At 34.6% G+C, this 17,865-nt stretch overlaps 1 protein-coding gene and 1 long non-coding RNA gene across 4 annotated transcripts; both read right to left on the bottom strand.

Annotated features, from left to right (window-relative positions):
* Positions 1-342: 342 nt before the first annotated feature.
* On the bottom strand, positions 343-1,329 carry LOC145090406 (F-box protein PP2-B11-like). The gene is made up of 3 exons (XM_079028634.1): positions 1,255-1,329; positions 956-1,044; positions 343-863 (listed from the first exon to the last, which is right to left on the bottom strand). Exons 1-3 carry the CDS (start codon positions 1,255-1,257, stop codon positions 467-469), a joined length of 489 nt encoding a protein of 162 aa, XP_078884760.1. The 5' UTR covers positions 1,258-1,329; the 3' UTR covers positions 343-466.
* A 2,175-nt stretch (positions 1,330-3,504) lies between these two features.
* On the bottom strand, positions 3,505-6,512 carry LOC145086643 (uncharacterized). Of its 3 annotated transcripts, none has more exons than XR_013700527.1 (5): positions 5,900-6,512; positions 5,641-5,697; positions 4,852-4,904; positions 4,186-4,304; positions 3,505-3,765 (listed from the first exon to the last, which is right to left on the bottom strand). It is a non-coding gene; the product is annotated as an uncharacterized LOC145086643 (long non-coding RNA). The 3 variants fall into 3 exon arrangements; XR_013700529.1 differs by having other exon boundaries at positions 4,852-5,050; XR_013700528.1 differs by having other exon boundaries at positions 5,641-5,711.
* Between the last annotated feature and the right edge of the window lie 11,353 nt (positions 6,513-17,865).

Here is a 17,865-nt window from a genome sequence, read left to right on the forward strand (position 1 = left end):
ATTAAGAAAAGGCATATTAGTAGGCTGTATCGAAGAAGAAGAAGAAAAGAAGCATTATGCCTAGGAAAAAAATAAAACTTTGTTAGAAATTAACACATTCCTTATCAGATAGGGATTCAAAAGAATGGTTGGGACAACAAACATCTATCTCGTTCGTATTTTGGATACCCGTAGAACCATAAATAAAAAAAAATAAAAAAAATAAAAAAATAAAAAAAAAAAAACTTTTGAAGTTTCTAACATATAGATAGCATCATATAAATACACAACGCATATAGATAAACAACACAAATAAAACTACATCATTATACATTAACAAGGATGGACGTAACTTACAGTATCTAAAATAAGAAATCATATATTAAATAGTTTTGTTACGAAGTTATACATTTTATTATTAAATAACAAAGTACGTAGTATATTAATTGTATAATTTGAATAAATATTATATATAAATGAAGAATGTTTATTTAGGCCGAATCTCGATTCCCTCCACGATCAGACCACTCTTCCGCTTGTTCAGCGTAACCTCCTTAAACACCATCTCAACTTCACCATCATCTCCTTCCTTGTACTCGAATTCTCCCAACTTAATCTCCATCCACCCATCGTTTCTCCTAAGAGGAATCACATAGTCCTGCCGCACACGCCCTGGTGTTTGAAGATAAACATTTTCAGTCTCCCTTTTTACCCCACGCAAACTTACACTTGATTTTGCTGGCGCATCAAGTCCAGAGCAATTCTCAGTAGTTCGAAAGACAAGATAGGCGACATATGTATTGTTTTGTGACAGATTCACAGCTGCTACTTTACCGTGGATCTCAAGCCACCAAACTTCTCTAAGTGTGCACACCTCCGGGAACCTACAGAAACGGCAACGTAAGTATATGCATGAATGCCAAATTCAGTATATTAATAACGTACAATGTGACGCTTAAGAGAGAAAGAGAAAGACCTTGATTCCGGCATATGTCCCCATTCCCAGTATCGAGTGTCATCTTGCCATTCAATGGACAGGTCGTTGGCCCCCAACATATGAAACTCCTGCTTGTTGATTTGGAAGCTCAGTTTATTGAATAATTCTTATGAGGATAAATCTTAAGCAGAAGTTTGTTAAAAGTAATTTCGAAAAAGGAATATGCAAGTCTTATTAGCAGACGCGTAATTAAAATTAGTTTTTAGAACTAAATTAAAACAACAAATCCTTTCTCTTATTGAAAACATATTGTTATAAAAAAAAGATTAGAAGCTTACCATTGTTTTCTATATTGATGATTATGTATGGTTATGGTAGTAGCAGCTTTTCTGTGAATATATATAGAACCCAATTTGTTTAGAAGCGCGTACCTATAACGGTGGACTAACATCGAGGCCTTTAAAAGTCAAATGTTGTATCTTGTATATTTTATCATTATAGATGCAACCGTTACGAAGTTCTTTAAAGTCAAATGTTGTATCTTGTATAATTTATCTTGGTAGTCATGTGGAAATTTCACCAACGGAACATCAATCAGGACTTGGTAATACCGACCTTTTTTTTGTGATTATTTACTAGTTATAAACCTTGTCTATTTGCATTAACATCTATTCAAACGGAATTTAATGGAATTTCACTACAAGAAAAGTCCTTATTAGTGACGACCTAAAATTTTGTCACTAAAAACATCTTTTAGTTACCAGGAATTAAGCGGTCATTGAATTTTGGTAATCCTATAAATTTAGTGACCAATTATATATGGTGGTCACTAACTCGGTCACTAAAAATTGAAAAAAATAAACCATTTTTATTTCATATCATAATAACTATTTAGTCATAACTATTTAGTCAGTAAAAATAAGGTCACTATGTTAACTATTTAATGACCAAAAATATTGGTCATTGTATTAGAAGCTTAGTACAAAAAAGATGGTCACTGTATTGGAGATTTAATGTCCAAAAATAGTGGTCAGTGCCTACTCTTATTCAAAACTAATACTACACTTTTGTTATTGAAAACTACATAAATGCGGTAAAACAATTAGTGGCCTCTCAAATTAGTGGCCTCTCAACAGTGGTCCCTGAATTACAAGTGAAAAACCATTACGGATCATAATATAGTAGTCATTATATATATATATATATATATATATATATATATATATTAGTCATTTACCCGCGCCAAGCGACGAGTGCGGATAGTTTATTCTACAAATTATTTTAGAGAGGTGATTAGTTTTTTTTTTTGTCAAAGAAATGATTACTTTCACCTCAGTGATTAGTTTGCTTCAAGAAACATATCATATTAAAAATAAGGCACGATGTATTGACAAATATCACTTATTAGTTTCAATTCAAATATTGTTTTTCTTTTCGTCATAAAATGTATTTTTTTAATGTGTTCATCGCTTTTGTATATATTTTATAGTTTTTTCGTTGGATTTATTTTCTCAAAAATTGATCATTTTTAGTTAATGATAACATATAAAAAAACATTTTCTTCATTGATGTAAATTAATTAACAAAACATAGTAATTTCAGATTAATATTTGGTATTTTTGTTTAGGGTTTATGTTACAGTCTACGGTTTATTGTTTAGGTTATTGAGTTTAGAGTACAATATATAAGTAGATAGTGAGATACATGTACGATGTGGCTGCGATTGTTAATTTCATTTCAATGAATAGTTTACATACAAATATTAACTCAATTCGATGAATAGTTTCTGTGTGGCGTAGTTTCAATTCACAAACATGTCAAATTCCAAAACAATACGAAATGGATCAGTATATATCACCTTACAACCACTAAACCGAGTTTCATACAAGCCCCCCACGGTTTGAAGCAACCCGCGACTATGAATTGACATCCACTACTTCTTGTCATAATCTTCTTCACCATCATAAACAAACCACTTATCACTTTCAACTATACCTTAGTCTCCTTGTTGCAACCGTGAACTGCCATGCAAGCAACGAGCTTTGGAGAGATATAACCTAGATCACATCTAACATCACCTCTTAGGCATACCACACCCATACAACAGGTTTCATCAACCATGATCTCGGAACCCCACCGACTACAACTTATGACATCATAAACTACACCTTCATAACCAGGGGAAAAAACCCTTCCCAGAACAGAACAAAAGAGATTAATAAAATGTTAGTTCTTGTATGTGATAAGGAAAGAGGAAGAGTAAAAAGAAAGTGTTAGTTGTGGTTATAGTTTTTAAATTCTTTTGACAAAAGTGAGTATAAGTACCAAAGATCTAAGTGGTTTAATGATTTTCTAAGTCCAAGCGAAAGATTACCCGACATTACTCTAAATATGATGACCATTAGACAACTAAATATTCCGTTGACTTTTCTTACCACTACCATCAAAGACTTTATTTGTTTTTAAAAGATAAAATAATAATTAAATACTTTCCAACAAAATCATCAATAGTAATTGATTAGTTTACAATAAAATCTTAATAACTTTTTTCCTTTTAATCTTCCTTTTAATCCATATATTCCTCTCCCTTCAAAAAAAACATTATCCCCAATAAAATTTAAATAACTCTTGGGTCTGGGAAAAAACTATATGTAAATATAAAGCCATTAGCAATATGTGCCCATGACATTTTCCTAAAAGTTAAATGTGTACATATACAAAATTAGATCTACACAAACAATACAGTTAAGATCACATGGGATTTCGCATCCTTCTGTTTCATAGGAAATGCATTTCTTTACCTTTACCCTCTAGAATCTTTACTCTGACAACACGATTTCTATAAAGATCTGTAACAAAAAAAACACCCACACACAACCCACAAATATTGTATACATTAGTAACTTGATATAACACTAAACCCAAAAAAACTATGTACATTAGTAAAAAAAATGTTTTTTTTTTTATGTTTATAAGTAGTTACGACATGTTGGTTTAATAAAATTAAAAAAAAAAAAAAAAAGAATTGTAGCACATATTTCCCGTTTTCCCGGTCCCAACTCTTGATCGACCGCCATATAAGCCAAAAATGTGGATTTTAATGAAGAAAAGAATTAGAAAGGTGTATCAAAGTAACATCAAGAAAAATAGCTAAACATAAGGAAACATGTGCAAATGGCTCCATTTTGACTCCATATTCTGAACTTGATAAAGTATGTAGTGCACACAAGACAAATCAATACAATTATCATTAAGAATGACCAAAATACCGTTCATGAAGTTCAAGTTTAATCTCTATCTTTTAGGCATGTAGGCTTGCTCTATTGTGTATCCATGTTTTCTAGGCAGAGGATACATGAGTCGATTGGTGAATCGATGCAATGACTACCTGAAAAATGCAAACATTTTATAGGCGATTAAGTTTGATGGGATATTTACAAATTTACCCTTAGGGTTGTTTTTCCTTATAGATAAATAGCAACATACTTAAAATTATATATCCATAATAGCACACACACATCACACGTCATAGAAACACACACATGTACACCAAACACAAAAAGAAAATTAGCAATGGACTTTGGAAGATATGACCATTTATAACACTCTACTTTCATATTTCTATATTTGACTAAACAGAAAATGAAAGCATGATGCTATATTTGACAAACAAAAAAGAGTACATTGCTATTCGAAAAACATAAAATGGAAGGAGGTTTCTATTAAAACGTTGATGTCTCAAAGTACAATGCTATTATGAGACATAACTCTCATTAGAAACCCTAAAATATGTATTTACTTAGATTAAGAGATAAGAGAAGAAATGAGAAATGGGAGCTATTTATATATTGTAACAAATGTATAGACTTGTCCGCATTAAGTTTATGAAGTTAAAACAAAAAAAAAAATCATCTTAGTAGAAAAGAACAACATACCAGTAAGCTAGAATATAAGATTCTAATATCCATAAGGGAATATGAGTAAACACCTGCAAAAATAATGTGGTTTTTTAGGAAAAAAAACCTGAGGTTGAATTGACAATGTGAATTGCATATCCATCTAAAATATTTGAATGGTCATAAAGTGATCATTTTCGTTGTTTTATTTGGAATCTTACCACACTTATCACATACCCTGCATCCAAATAACATATAGAGGAATATAAACACAACGCACCATTATTAAAAACATTTGTTTTGCCAAATTTAAAGCAAATAGGACCTGAATTGCATCACAACATAGGAATATAGTCAACTTGCAAGTATGCAACCATTACAAAATTTAATCTTATTAACTTGAACCAAAACTGAATGAAAATCATATGCAAATAGAAGTAATAAGATTCAACCACAATACATTACAGTTAAAAAATTAGACTTAATTGGGATTCCAACTCAAAAGATGACAAAATAAGAAAGAAACACCACACTATTGTAAAATAAACCAAAAAAATCAGACTTACCTGAGATTCCAACTCCAAAATCAGATTTGATCATGCATGTGCAAAAAAAACAAAAAAAAACTAACAAACAAAATTGAGCATATGTTGAGAATAGGATTCAGCAGTGGCACTTTGTGTTGAATATTAGATCCGAAATCGATTTTATAGAAGAAATCACTTAACAAATCAATTTCAAATAATAAATCGATTTCAGAAATAGAGAAGAGAAGCAAGTATATCGATTTTATAGAAAAGATTTCAGCGATGGAGAAGAGAAGCTTACCAGCGGCAATGCTGGGGGTAAGAAGGTGATGAAGTGGTGGTTCTAACAGAGGAATTCCTGCAAACACCATACTGAAAAATCTATCAAGATGCAAATAAAAACAAAAAACTCAGTTCATGTTAATATTAGAAAACCCCAAAATCGGAAAAACCAAAATTGAGAACATATAATTTAGATTCCTCAATTCAATTATGAATTTTGAAGAGAAACATTGACAGTAAGAAAGAAAAAAGAACAATCTCAGAAAAAGAGCAAATACTTGCAAATCGGCTGAGTCCAAGGGTATAGGGTTTTCATTCAGAATACTCAAATCTCTCTTATTTTATAACCAGCAATATAGATAATCGATTGATTAACTACTGAAGCAGAACATAAATCGTGTTGGTTGTTGCCGTCGGAAGCCATGACATCAAAGGGTGTGTATGTGTGTGTTTGTGTGGTGCTGCGATGGCCAAGAGAAAAAGTGAATGAAGAAAAGAAAGAAACTGAATATGAGTTTGGAGAGAAGGGAAGTAATCATGTGAAGAGGAAAGAGAAGGTGGAGGAGTTGTATGGAAGAAACGCAAGATACCAATGAATCGAACACGTTTTTTATTTGAATATGCTGAATGTGAGGAATACCAGTTCAGTATTAACCGATTCAAAAGGTTAATCCTTTCGATTGATGTTGCTTGGCGACATGCGTAATGAGTGATGACGGAAGGATTGAGTGGTGGTAGCGGTGGAGTGTAGGGTTTATGGAGAACGGGGGAGCATAAGGGTGGTGAGACGCAACATATAGGGGAAGGAGGAGAGGATGCTGCAAGGCGTTTCCCAGATCAACTGATTCAAGAAGTCTAGGATGCTATATAACTTTGACTGATCCAACAGACTCAATTGATTTTGACCAATTAAAATGGAGAAATAGTGGGGAGGTTGTTGGAGTGATAGGGAATAAGATATAAGATCCGGTCAAAATCCATGTTGATTAAATAAGAATTATTGCATAAAGTTGTTGTATATGATGCATAACAATTTATACCTCTTAAAATTCAGCATAATCTTGTAAATGCTTTTTAAGGTATATATATATATATATATATATATATATATATATATATATATATATATATATATATATATATATATATATATATATATATATATATATATATATATATATTAATGTAAATTTTTTTTTTAATGAAAAAACATCATAAATGGTCCATGTGGTTTCCCAAAATCTGAAGTTTAGTACCCATGGTTTAGAAAAATCATAGATGTTCCCTATGCTTTCAAACCTATTGATGATTGGTCCTTTTTGCTAACTCCGTTAAGTTTTGTCCGGTAACCGAGGGGCATTTTCGTCATTTCACACCACGGGGACTATTTATGATGTTTTTTCTTATTTTTTTTTAAAAGAAAAGTTAGATATAGTTATTTAATATATAAAATCTCTCTCTCTCTCTCTCTCTCTCTCTAAATGCTACCACCATCAATAATAACCCTTGATTCCTCTAAATCAAAGCCAAAATCTCATATTCAGACGCCAACTACACCCAATTGAATTAGGTCAACGCCAACTACACCCAATTGCCCATGTGGTGGTAGTAGATGATGCCGGTTCTCTTTATCATTCTTTGAAGTGTATTCCAAGATTTTGTTCTCCTTTGTTGGTGGTTATTGCTAAGCCTTTTATTATTTTCGAGTTGTTTTGTTGTTTGGTTCTTGGATGCCTTCTTGTTGTTGTTTTGGTGAGATTGTCTATGTTTTTTCCTGGTGCTAGTGGGGGTCTCTACTGTGTATTTTGGTTCCTGCGTTTCATCTTGGAGTTTGGTTTTCGTGCGATTTCTTAGTCATTTGTCGAGGTGGTGAGATCATTGTTTCTTGCTATTCGGTTCTACTCGCAGTTTGGTTGGAGATCTTTTTTAGGGTTTTAACATCAACAAACACTCAGTGGATTTAAATTTTGGCAAATTTGGGGTTAAATTTCTTGGGGTAAACAAAAGCTTTTGGATGTGGGGTAAGAAAAATTGGGGTTGAATCCTCATCGCCTCCCTCGTTTTCATCATCTACAACTCCAATTTCCTCTCCAAACTTCGACTTTTCTCCCCTGTGATCAGCTAGCTTAACCTCTCTAACCTCCGATTTCCGCTTCAATATTTGACGCCTCAATCACATTCATTATCTCTAACTTTGCCACTTCCTTCTTCTTCATCATACTCTGAAAATCACATATGCTCACCAAGCTCTTCATCAAAGAACATGCTTCATATGTTCGTCGCAAGATCTGGTCTAACCTGTGTGATGAAATTCTTGAAAGAGATAAGAGATGATTGATGTTGTTGAGGCTAGATCTGATCGATTTTTGTGTTTGTTTAGGTAAATGTTCTAAAGGTTATACTGGAAAACTCTTGAAGGTTTAAACAATTCAATGATTCTGGAATGGAATATGTATGCTAAAACATTTTGACAAAGATGATGTTGATACGAGAGAGAGAGAGAGAGTATTAAATAACTATATTTAATTTTTCTATTAAAAAATTGAGAGAAAACATCATAAATGATCCCTATGATAGTGAAATGACGAAAATGCCCTTTGGTTAATGGAAAATACTTAACGGAGTTAGCAATAAGGATCGATCGTCAAAAGTTTTGAAAGCATAGGGACCATCTATGACGTTTCTAAACCACAGGTACTAAACTTCATATTTCCGAAAACTATAGGGACCATTTATGATGTTTTTTCTTTTTTAATTAATATTTTTTAATTTTGGAAATGACTACAACTTTCCTTTCATTTAGACATAATTTTGCAAGACTGGACCTTATAAATATATTTACTATAATAATATTTAAAAATACTAGTCCTTATAAATAGAGTTATTATAATAATATTTAGAAATAGTGGCAAGAAGGACAAACAAATGTGAAAAAGTCATTAGAAAAAGTTATGGGTTCTATTTATATTTTGACTAAAACAAATAATACCATATGTTGACTAATTTTGACCTAGATCGAAATATACGCACTACCACCATCAACGTAGTTCCATCCACAGGCAGTTCTAAATAGGGCTGTTGACTATTTGGATAAAACCGAATTGTCCAATTGGACAATTTGGATTGGACTATTTGGTTCGGATATTCTGATTTTTGGATTGGTTTTCAACAAAACCAAATTATTATTTTGGATTTCGGATTGGTTTTGGTTTATAAAATAAGAACCGAATAGTCCAAAAAAATCGAATAAACATTTATTATTTATTTATTTATAATATATATCTATAATTATCTATTAATTTTTTAATTTATTTTTTTCAAATAGGTTCAAAACATTTCACCCGATAAAAAAACATCAATATGTATTATCTCTTAAAATTTTTCTATCTATAAAATATTTAACTATAATATATCTGCTTAGTAGTTGTTTATAAATTTCAAATCACAACTAAATAATTTTTTCCGCTTCTTGTGTAAAATTTGGTAATATTATAACTCTATGTTGTTTTAAAATGTTTCGGTTTTTGAAAACCGAATTATAAAAACTGATCCAACCGAATTGTAATTGGATCAGATCGGATCGGATTTGAATTTAGTTTGGACTATTCGGATTCATGTTTTGAAAACCGAAATCAATTTGGATTCAATTGATTGGATTGGATCAAACCAATCCATCCAAACGAACACCCTAGTTGTAAACCTCCACTTGTCGGCCCACCGCGTTGCTTCATCCCCTCCGTCGACGCACCTCCTCACGTTGGTATGGGAGTTTGGACCTAATCGCATCGCGTCGCCGTTTGGACGTAATTGAATCGCATTGCATATCCGTTTCGACCTAATTGTGTCACATCGCATCGCCTGTTTGGACCTAATCAAATATGTACAGATTCGCTCTGATACGTAGACCATGGTTATATCTCCATTTGTCTCTCCTTCTCAGTTCTTCGCATCTACCATTTCTGGTATCGCTCTCCCTCTATCTCCATCTCTCTCCCAATTCTGTGTATTTCTATGTTTCGATTTTATGAGGTTTAATTCCAATTTTTTTTCTTTCTAAGTGGCTGTGAATCTCTATGATTTGTCTTTTGACAGAGAGTTTGTTTGTTCTATGTTAGCTCCTCTTGTGATTTATTCTTCAATCAGATAAGGAAATACATTGTAAATGCTTCACAGTTCATTATCTTAACAATGTCACTAATTTTGACTTCACTTATAGTATCCTAGATAAGCAAAGCAAATAATTCTTTACTCATTTTCTTTTAGATTTTGCAAACAAACTCAATTAAACATGCTCTGATGGAGAATCACTTTTGTTTAGCAACAAATGAGCAGACTCATTGTGCCACAAAGTGGACGAAAGCATGGCATACATGGGCTCTTTTCAATACATCAGTGATGTCTCATTATATAGTGAGAGGCCTTCCTAATTTTGCTGCACAATTTGTAGTGGCTGCAGTCACTGGCTACTTTCATTGTATAGCTTGTGCAGCACATGCTAAGAGTGTAGATGATAGCTTGCAGGTGAGTCATTATAAACTTTATATGTTGGAATGGTTCATTCCATTGTTTTTCATATATCTTCAATATTTATGATGAGTTCACTTTTCTGATTTTTCCAGGACATCCTTTGTCTTCTCACCTTGTGGTTCAACCATGGAGCTACTGTTGAGGTTCAAACAGCACTACAGAAGGGATTTTCACATGTTAACATCAACACATGGTGTTAGTCAATGTTGACCAGGTATTTTAGGAGAATAAAAAGGCACGTTGAGTTGTTGAAGAACGTTGTTGTGTTTTCTGATTTTCTGTTATTTTTTAGCCTATTTAAGTATCTTAGTCTAGCTTCATTTTGTATGCAATCTCTGTAACAGCTTTCAGTCACTTTAATAAAGCATTAAGCATTCGACTACTTTTCATTCCTCTTTTACCCATGTTACTAAATTAGCCCTGCCCACCAACAAGTGGTATCAGAGCCTAGTTCTGATCGTTTGTATGCCCAAGATTATTAGATACGACACCATGACAGTAGCTTCAACATCCAATCCACCCAAAGACAGCCCATACCCCCTTTAATGCCCGATGCTAACCTCATCAAATTACAATACATGGTCGATAAAGATGGAAGCTATTATGGATGCCCATGGTTTGTGGGATGCCATTGAGCCACCAATCGGTGAGGTTGTGGATGAGAAAAGGAGTAAGCAAGCTCGAGCTTTCATCTTCCAGTCGATCCCAGAAGAGATGCTTGCACAGGAAGCGAAGAAGAAGACAACCAAGGAGGTTTTTGACTCTCTAAAGTCAAGGTATGTGGGTGCAGAGAGGGTCCAAAAGGCAAGGTTACGGGTACTGAAAAGCAAATTCGAGGCACTCCAGATGAAGGAAACAGAGACCATAGATGAATATGCAGGGAAGCTATCTGCTATGATTTCAAAGTTTGGAAGTGCAGGGGCAATTCTAGAAGATGAAGAATTAGTAAGGAAGCTATTCGATACTGTCCCGGAAAAGTTTATAAATCTTGTGGCATCAATTGAGCAAAGCTCCGATATGGAGTCTATGCCATTTGAGGAGGCAATTGGGCACTTAAAGGCTTATGAAGACCGACTCCGGCTCCGGAAGTCAAACTCAGGTGGTGATAATGCCCTGTTACTTGCAAAATCAGAGGGCTCCACAAGTCATCAAAGTCCAAGCAAGACCAGGGGTCGGGGGAGAGGTACAAGTAGTGACAGAGGTGGAAGAGGTGGTTTACGGGGTCGGGGGTCGACACGTGGAAGAGGCGGACGTTCTGGTGGTAGTTCACGACAGGAAGCAAATAACTCCAACTGGAAGCCACGAGACAAAAGCCATATAAGGTGTTTCGAGTGCTAAGAACTCAACCATTATGCTTCTGAATGTAAAGCCAAGAAGCAGCAAGATCAGGAGGTGAACTTAGTTGCAGATGAAGATGGACCTGCCCTGCTGTTAACTATACATGGAGAAGAAGAAAAAAGTATGGTTCTTCTGAATGAGGAGAAGGTGTATCCGAACCAGTTAAAGGAAAGAGAAGATAACAACATGTGGTACCTAGACAATGGGGCTAGTAACCACATGACTGGTTCTAAATATTTATTTGCAGAACTAGATGAAAAAGTGACTGGACAAGTAAGATTTGGAGACAGTTCTAAGGTTCCTATCAAAGGAAAAGGAACTTTATTGTTTGATTGCAAAAACGGTGATCAGTTCATTATCCCAGATGTATATTATATCCCAGCTCTACATAGCAATAAAATAAGCCTGAGACAGATGACGGAGGAGGGATACGATATTGGAATGAAGAATGAATTTCTAAGGATGTATGATGAAGCTGGATGCTTAATAATGAAGGTACAAAGGTCAAAAAATAAACTTTATAAGATAAAACTCACACCTGGGAAACCCACATGCTTAGCTATACGTATAAGTGATGACTCATGGTTGTGGCATGCACATATGGGCCACACATATTTTAAGATGCTGGAAGAAATGACACGGAAGCAGATGGTGACAAGGATGCCTCTCATATCTCATCCAACACAGGTGTGTGAAGGATGTATGTTAGCTAAGCAACCTAGACAGAGTTTTCCAAAAGCAGCCCAATGGAGAGCTAAGGAATCGCTTCAACTGTTACACGCAGACCTCTGTGGACCCATCACACCTGCAACAAAGGGTGGCAATCAGTACTTTCTACTAATTGTTGATGATTATTCCCGATACATGTGGGTGTACCTGCTCAAATCCAAAGACGAAGCTTTTAGCATGTTCAAGAAATTCAAGTTACAGGTGGAAAAAGAAAGCGAGTGTAAAATCAAGATGTTGAGAACCGACTGGGGGGGGGGGGGTGATTTCAACTCCACTTAATTCTTGAATTTTTGTGAAGAAGTTGGCATACGACGTCAACTGACGACTCCACAAACGCCCCAGCAAAATGGCGTTGCGGAACGACGCAATCGAACGATCTTGGAGATGACAAGGTGCTTGCTCAAAGCCATGATGGTACCAGATCAATTTTGAGGAGAAGCTGTGAGTCACTCAGTGTACCTACTGAACCGAACTGGAACAAAAGCCCTCAAGGATGTGACTCCTTACGAGGCTTGGAAGGGTGCGAAGCCCTCGGTTGCACACCTTAAAGTGTTTGGGTGTGTGGGTTTTGTCAAAAAATTACGGGGCGTATCCAAATTAAGTGATCGGAGTGAAACCATGGTTTATTTGCGAGTGGAAGAAGGAACAAAAGGGTATCGGCTGTACAATCCCAGGAAGTGTCGAATTGTAATTGGAAGGGATGTGGTGTTTGAAGAGTCCAAAACATGGGCCTGGAATGAAGAAATAATTAATGAACCACTTACCACACCCTATTGGACTAACGTTTTGGTCTAAGAAGCAACCCAATTACAACCAGCCCAAGAACTACAACCATCAGACCATACGAATACAAGCCCCTCGACACCGACTAACAATCACGCACGCTCTCTTGATTTCGGATCAACCAACACGCCTGTTGATGAGACGCCGATTTCAGCCTCACCTGGAGATGGGTCACAAGCAGCATCCTTGAACCAATACTCTAGAGAATACGATGATATTGAGTCGGCAGCTTCGTTTGATAATACCCCAACAAAAGGGTTCCGCTCAATCAACGAGATTTACCAGAATACGGAGAGGATGGAGGAAGACGAGGTGCAAAGGCTGTATGAGCGAAATCAAGAACTGCTGTTGATCGATGATGAACCCACAACATTTGAAGAAGCATCAGTTGAAAGTAATTGGAAGCTAGCTATGGAGGCGGAACTAAAATCGATCGAGAAAAACAATACCTGGGTTTTGACCAAATTGCCACCAAACTGAAAGGCAATTGGGTTAAAATGGGTATTTAAATTGAAAAGAGATGCAGCAGGAAACGTGATCAAGCACAAGGCCCGATTAGTCGTAAAGGGGTATGTTCAAGAAAAAGGCGTCGACTTTGAAGATGCTTGCGCACCAGTGGCTCGTTTGGAAACCATACGACTTATCCTGGCATTAGCGACAAAAGAAAACTGGCTTGTACATCACTTAGATGTCAAGTCAGCTTTTCTACATGGTGACCTCAAGGAGGAGGTGTATGTCTCTCAGCCAACTGGGTTCTCGGTCAAAGGAAAGGAGAATCTGGTCTATCGTCTCAGAAAGGCAATGTACGGATTAAGACAGGCTCCAAGAGCCTGGAATATGAAGCTGGATCATTCACTCAAAGGACTAGGATTCACCAGATGTGCTCAAGAACAAGCAATTTATAAGGTACACAAATCCAATTTAATCCTCATTGTAGGAGTATATGTGGATGACCTTATAGTTACTGGCTCAAGTGAGAAAGGAATTCTAGAATTCAAGAAAAGAATGAAGCAATTGTTTGACATGAGTGACTTGGGACTTTTATCCTATTACCTGGGAATAGAAGTACATCAAGGGAAGAATGGCATTATGCTTTCACAGCAGGGGTATGCAAGGAAGATTCTAAAACTGGCAGGAATGGAAGAGTGCAACAGCTCACAATATCCAATGGAAGCCAAGTTGAAGCTGACCAAGGATGAACAGGGGGAACCTGTAAATGCAGCAAACTACAGGAAGTTGGTTGGCAGCCTAAGATATCTAGTACATACAAGACCTGATCTGAATTTCAGCATTGGTGTTGTGAGCAGGTATATGCAGAACCCAAAGCAAAGCCATTATGTAGCCATAAAGCATATCCTAAGATATGTGAAAGGAACAATAGAGTATGGTCTAATGTATCGCAGAGGAGGTGATGGTATGTTAGTAGGGTACAGTGACAACAGCTACAGTGATGATCGGGAAGATGGAAGAGGAACCACAGGTGTGGCATATTATTTCTCGGGAAATCTGATAACATGGGCCTCACAAAAGCAACAAACTGTCGCGCTAAGCTCGTGTGAGGCGGAGTACATGGCTGCAACTACAACTGCTTGTCAGGGTTTATCGTTGAGAAATTTGTTGAGTGACCTTGTTGGAAGAAAAGCTCAAAAGGTGAAGCTACTTGTGGACAATCAATCTGCTATTGCTCTTATAAAGAATCCAGTTCACCATGGGAGGAGTAAACATATAGATACCAAATACCATTTTATTCGTATGTGTGTTGAAAGGGAACAAATTAATGTGGAGCATGTAAGTGGGGACCAACAAAGAGCTGATGTATTGACAAAAGCAATGCCACGGATCAAATTTGCTGAGATGAGAAAGCTGAGAGGTGTTGAGTACCTGAAGAAGAAGGTCAACATTGAGGGGGAGAATGTTAGTTAATGTTGACCAGGTATTTTAGGAGAATAAAAAGGCACGTTGAGTTGTTGAAGAACGTTGCTGTGTTTTCTGATTTTTTGTTATTTTTTAGCCTATTTAAGTATCTTAGTTTAGCTTCATTTTGTATGCAATCTCTGTAACAGCTTTCAGTCACTTTAATAAAGCATTAAGCATTCGGCTACTTTTCATTCCTCTTTTACCCCTATTACTAAATTAGCCCTGCCCACCAACACATGATTGGTTTTTTTGCCTCAGATCATTGCAAGAATCCACTCAAATAATCATGTTGTGAGAGAGTTTATACAATCTTTTCTCGTTCGCATAGGACAAATCCATCCACATGTCTCTTCTGTTTTTCCTTTTTTACCCTTTTAGAACATAAAACACCATGTAGACTTACCTATTTTAAAATCCGTTACAGGCTCTTATGTATCCTCTTCTTGTGGCAATTGCATCATTTGCACCACAGCTTGTTGTGATTACCTCCAAACAGCGACCCAGAAAACTGACAATTCATGGGAGTGATGGGAAATATTATTCTTTTTTCTTCAAAGGACATGAAGATTTACGCCAGGATGAACGTGTCATGCAGGTTGGTTTTTTCTTTAATAGGAATAATACTTGAGTGAATTTATAAATTCTTTAATAGGACATGCCAAGAGTAGGAAATTTGACCAAGGAGAATGTTGTGGCTAGAAACTCAACAAGTTAAGAGCTTTTTGAAGTTTAAGAAGGTAATAAATATGAAATTACTGCAAATTTACTTATAGGAACATCATTAAAGTAGAGCGAAAGCTATACATTCTATGTACATATAATATAAAAAAATGAAATATGCAATAAATAACAACACGCGTTTGTTTATTTGTGTATTCTATATTGTACTTTCAACCTTTTTAAAAAGTACGTTGTTGAACAGGACAAGTTATTCGACCTACTGTCCTACATATTGGCAACACACATGGTCAAAATAGGTAATAAATGCATAATTATAATGTGGTAATGTTATAACTATAACAAGATATTAAATATGTGACTTTATGAGTCTACATTTTTAGGTTTGTAAAGGATATTGGATGTGTAGATAAAGATATGGGAGGTCAACATGAGGCATCTTCCCTTCGTGATGAAGTAAGTTTATCTTATTAAATTTAAAAGTTATTTGTACTTTGACTTATTTCTAGGGTATTTTACTTATCGGAAATTTGTATATGCTAGATCATCCGAATCAATATATATATATATATATATATATATATATATATATATATATATATATATATTTATGATATAATGTGGCTTTAGGATGTAGTGTAGTGTATAAAACTTCAGTTAAATGAAAGAACCAAAGGGCAATTTTGTGGGGATTAGGTTTACCGGTAAAAAGTACAATACTGATGAATACTTGGTACGAAAATAAAAACAAAGGGCATTATTGTCTTTTTTGGGTTACTGTTAAATGCGACAGGTATATTCAAGATTGTATAATACATTGTGACTATGGTTAGCAGGGGATTAGAAAGAGTTGGTTTGATGTTTTAAAGATCAGGTACAATCAAAATTCTAAGGGGTATTTTGGTCTTTTATGGAATTTAACGGATCTAAGACCTGGTGTAACTATAATTTTGGTCCTCTAATTGTGTTAATCTTGATTTAGGATGTAGTTTGATGGGTATTAGTTTCATTAGAAAAAAGTAGAGTAGAGGAGGAATGATATAAAAGATAGGAAGAATTTCATATATGCGCTTCTTAAACATCAAAATATCATATTTATCCAACTTAATTTCTAAATATCATATTTACCCTTCATAAAATTTCTAAATATCATATTTACCCTTGATAAAATTTCAAAATATCATATATGTCCTTTTTAAACATCAAAATATCATATATGCCCTTCTTAAACATCAAAATATCATATATGTACTTTTTAAACATCAAAATATCAATGGTAATATCTAAAATATCCTCCATGTACAACATGATAATAATCAACAACAACAAAAACTAAACAATCAAAATGTACATTCCATTGAGAGGGTTGAAGATGAATCTTTTTGTTTGCTAAGAGGGCAACATTCCAACAATTTAGAAGTTCACATTCTAGTATCATAGACGTAAAGATAATATGGTTAAAATTTTAATTATTATAATAATTCTTAGGTATAAAAATGATTATAAAATATTAAAAACATTATAAAAAAAGATTTGGGCAAATATGATATTTTCAAGGTTTATGAAGGGTAAATATGATATTGAGGAATTAAGTTGGGCAAATATGATATTTTGAAGTTTAAGAGGGGCATATATGAAATTCTCCCTAAAAGATAAGTTTTTTTGGGTGAAAATGAGATGTTACAGTTAAACCATGTATCCTTAGTTTACAAATTCTTTGAGTTTGACACAAAAAAAAAAAAAGTTTATAAAATATATATTTTTGGTGGAAATGCATTGCACATCCAACTTTTTTTATAACCTGAACTAACAAAAACCACATAGACCATTCTGCCCCTATTCAGAAATTGACAATTCGATTATAATTTTGACATTAATTATTTGTGATGATGTTTTTAGCTTGTGGTGGGATAGATAATACATGTGAGTTATCTTATATATATTGCAGGCATGGTCAATATTGACTTGGGAAGATTGCTTATAGAGGCTGCAAATAGATGAGATAGTTATTACAGAAAAAAAAAAAAAGTTGTCTTGAAGCAGAGCATGTTGTCTGAATAACCGAAAGCGTTGAATCTTTTTTTTTTTTTTTGGTTTTCTTTTTGTGTAATTTGCTGGAAAGTTGTTATAAGGTTTTTTTAAGGACATGATGTAAGTCTGCATGATTATTCAGACAGTGCCAAATGGAAAATAATTTTTCCCCATATTTTTGTTTTTATGATTTGAGAACCAATTATATATTTTTAAATTGTTCAGAGGATATCTTACCATT

Source organism: Lactuca serriola, chromosome 2, assembly GCF_051521515.1.
Source record: "Lactuca serriola cultivar US96UC23 chromosome 2, Lser_US96UC23_V15, whole genome shotgun sequence".
Taxonomy (NCBI): Eukaryota; Viridiplantae; Streptophyta; class Magnoliopsida; order Asterales; family Asteraceae; genus Lactuca; species Lactuca serriola.

What these genes read in the sequence shown, in the direction of transcription:
- LOC145090406 (XM_079028634.1), bottom strand. An exon ending in GGACATATGCCGGAATCAAG is followed by an intron (nt 864 to 955) that starts GTCTTTCTCTTT and finishes CCGTTTCTGTAG; the next exon opens with GTTCCCGGAGGTGTGCACAC.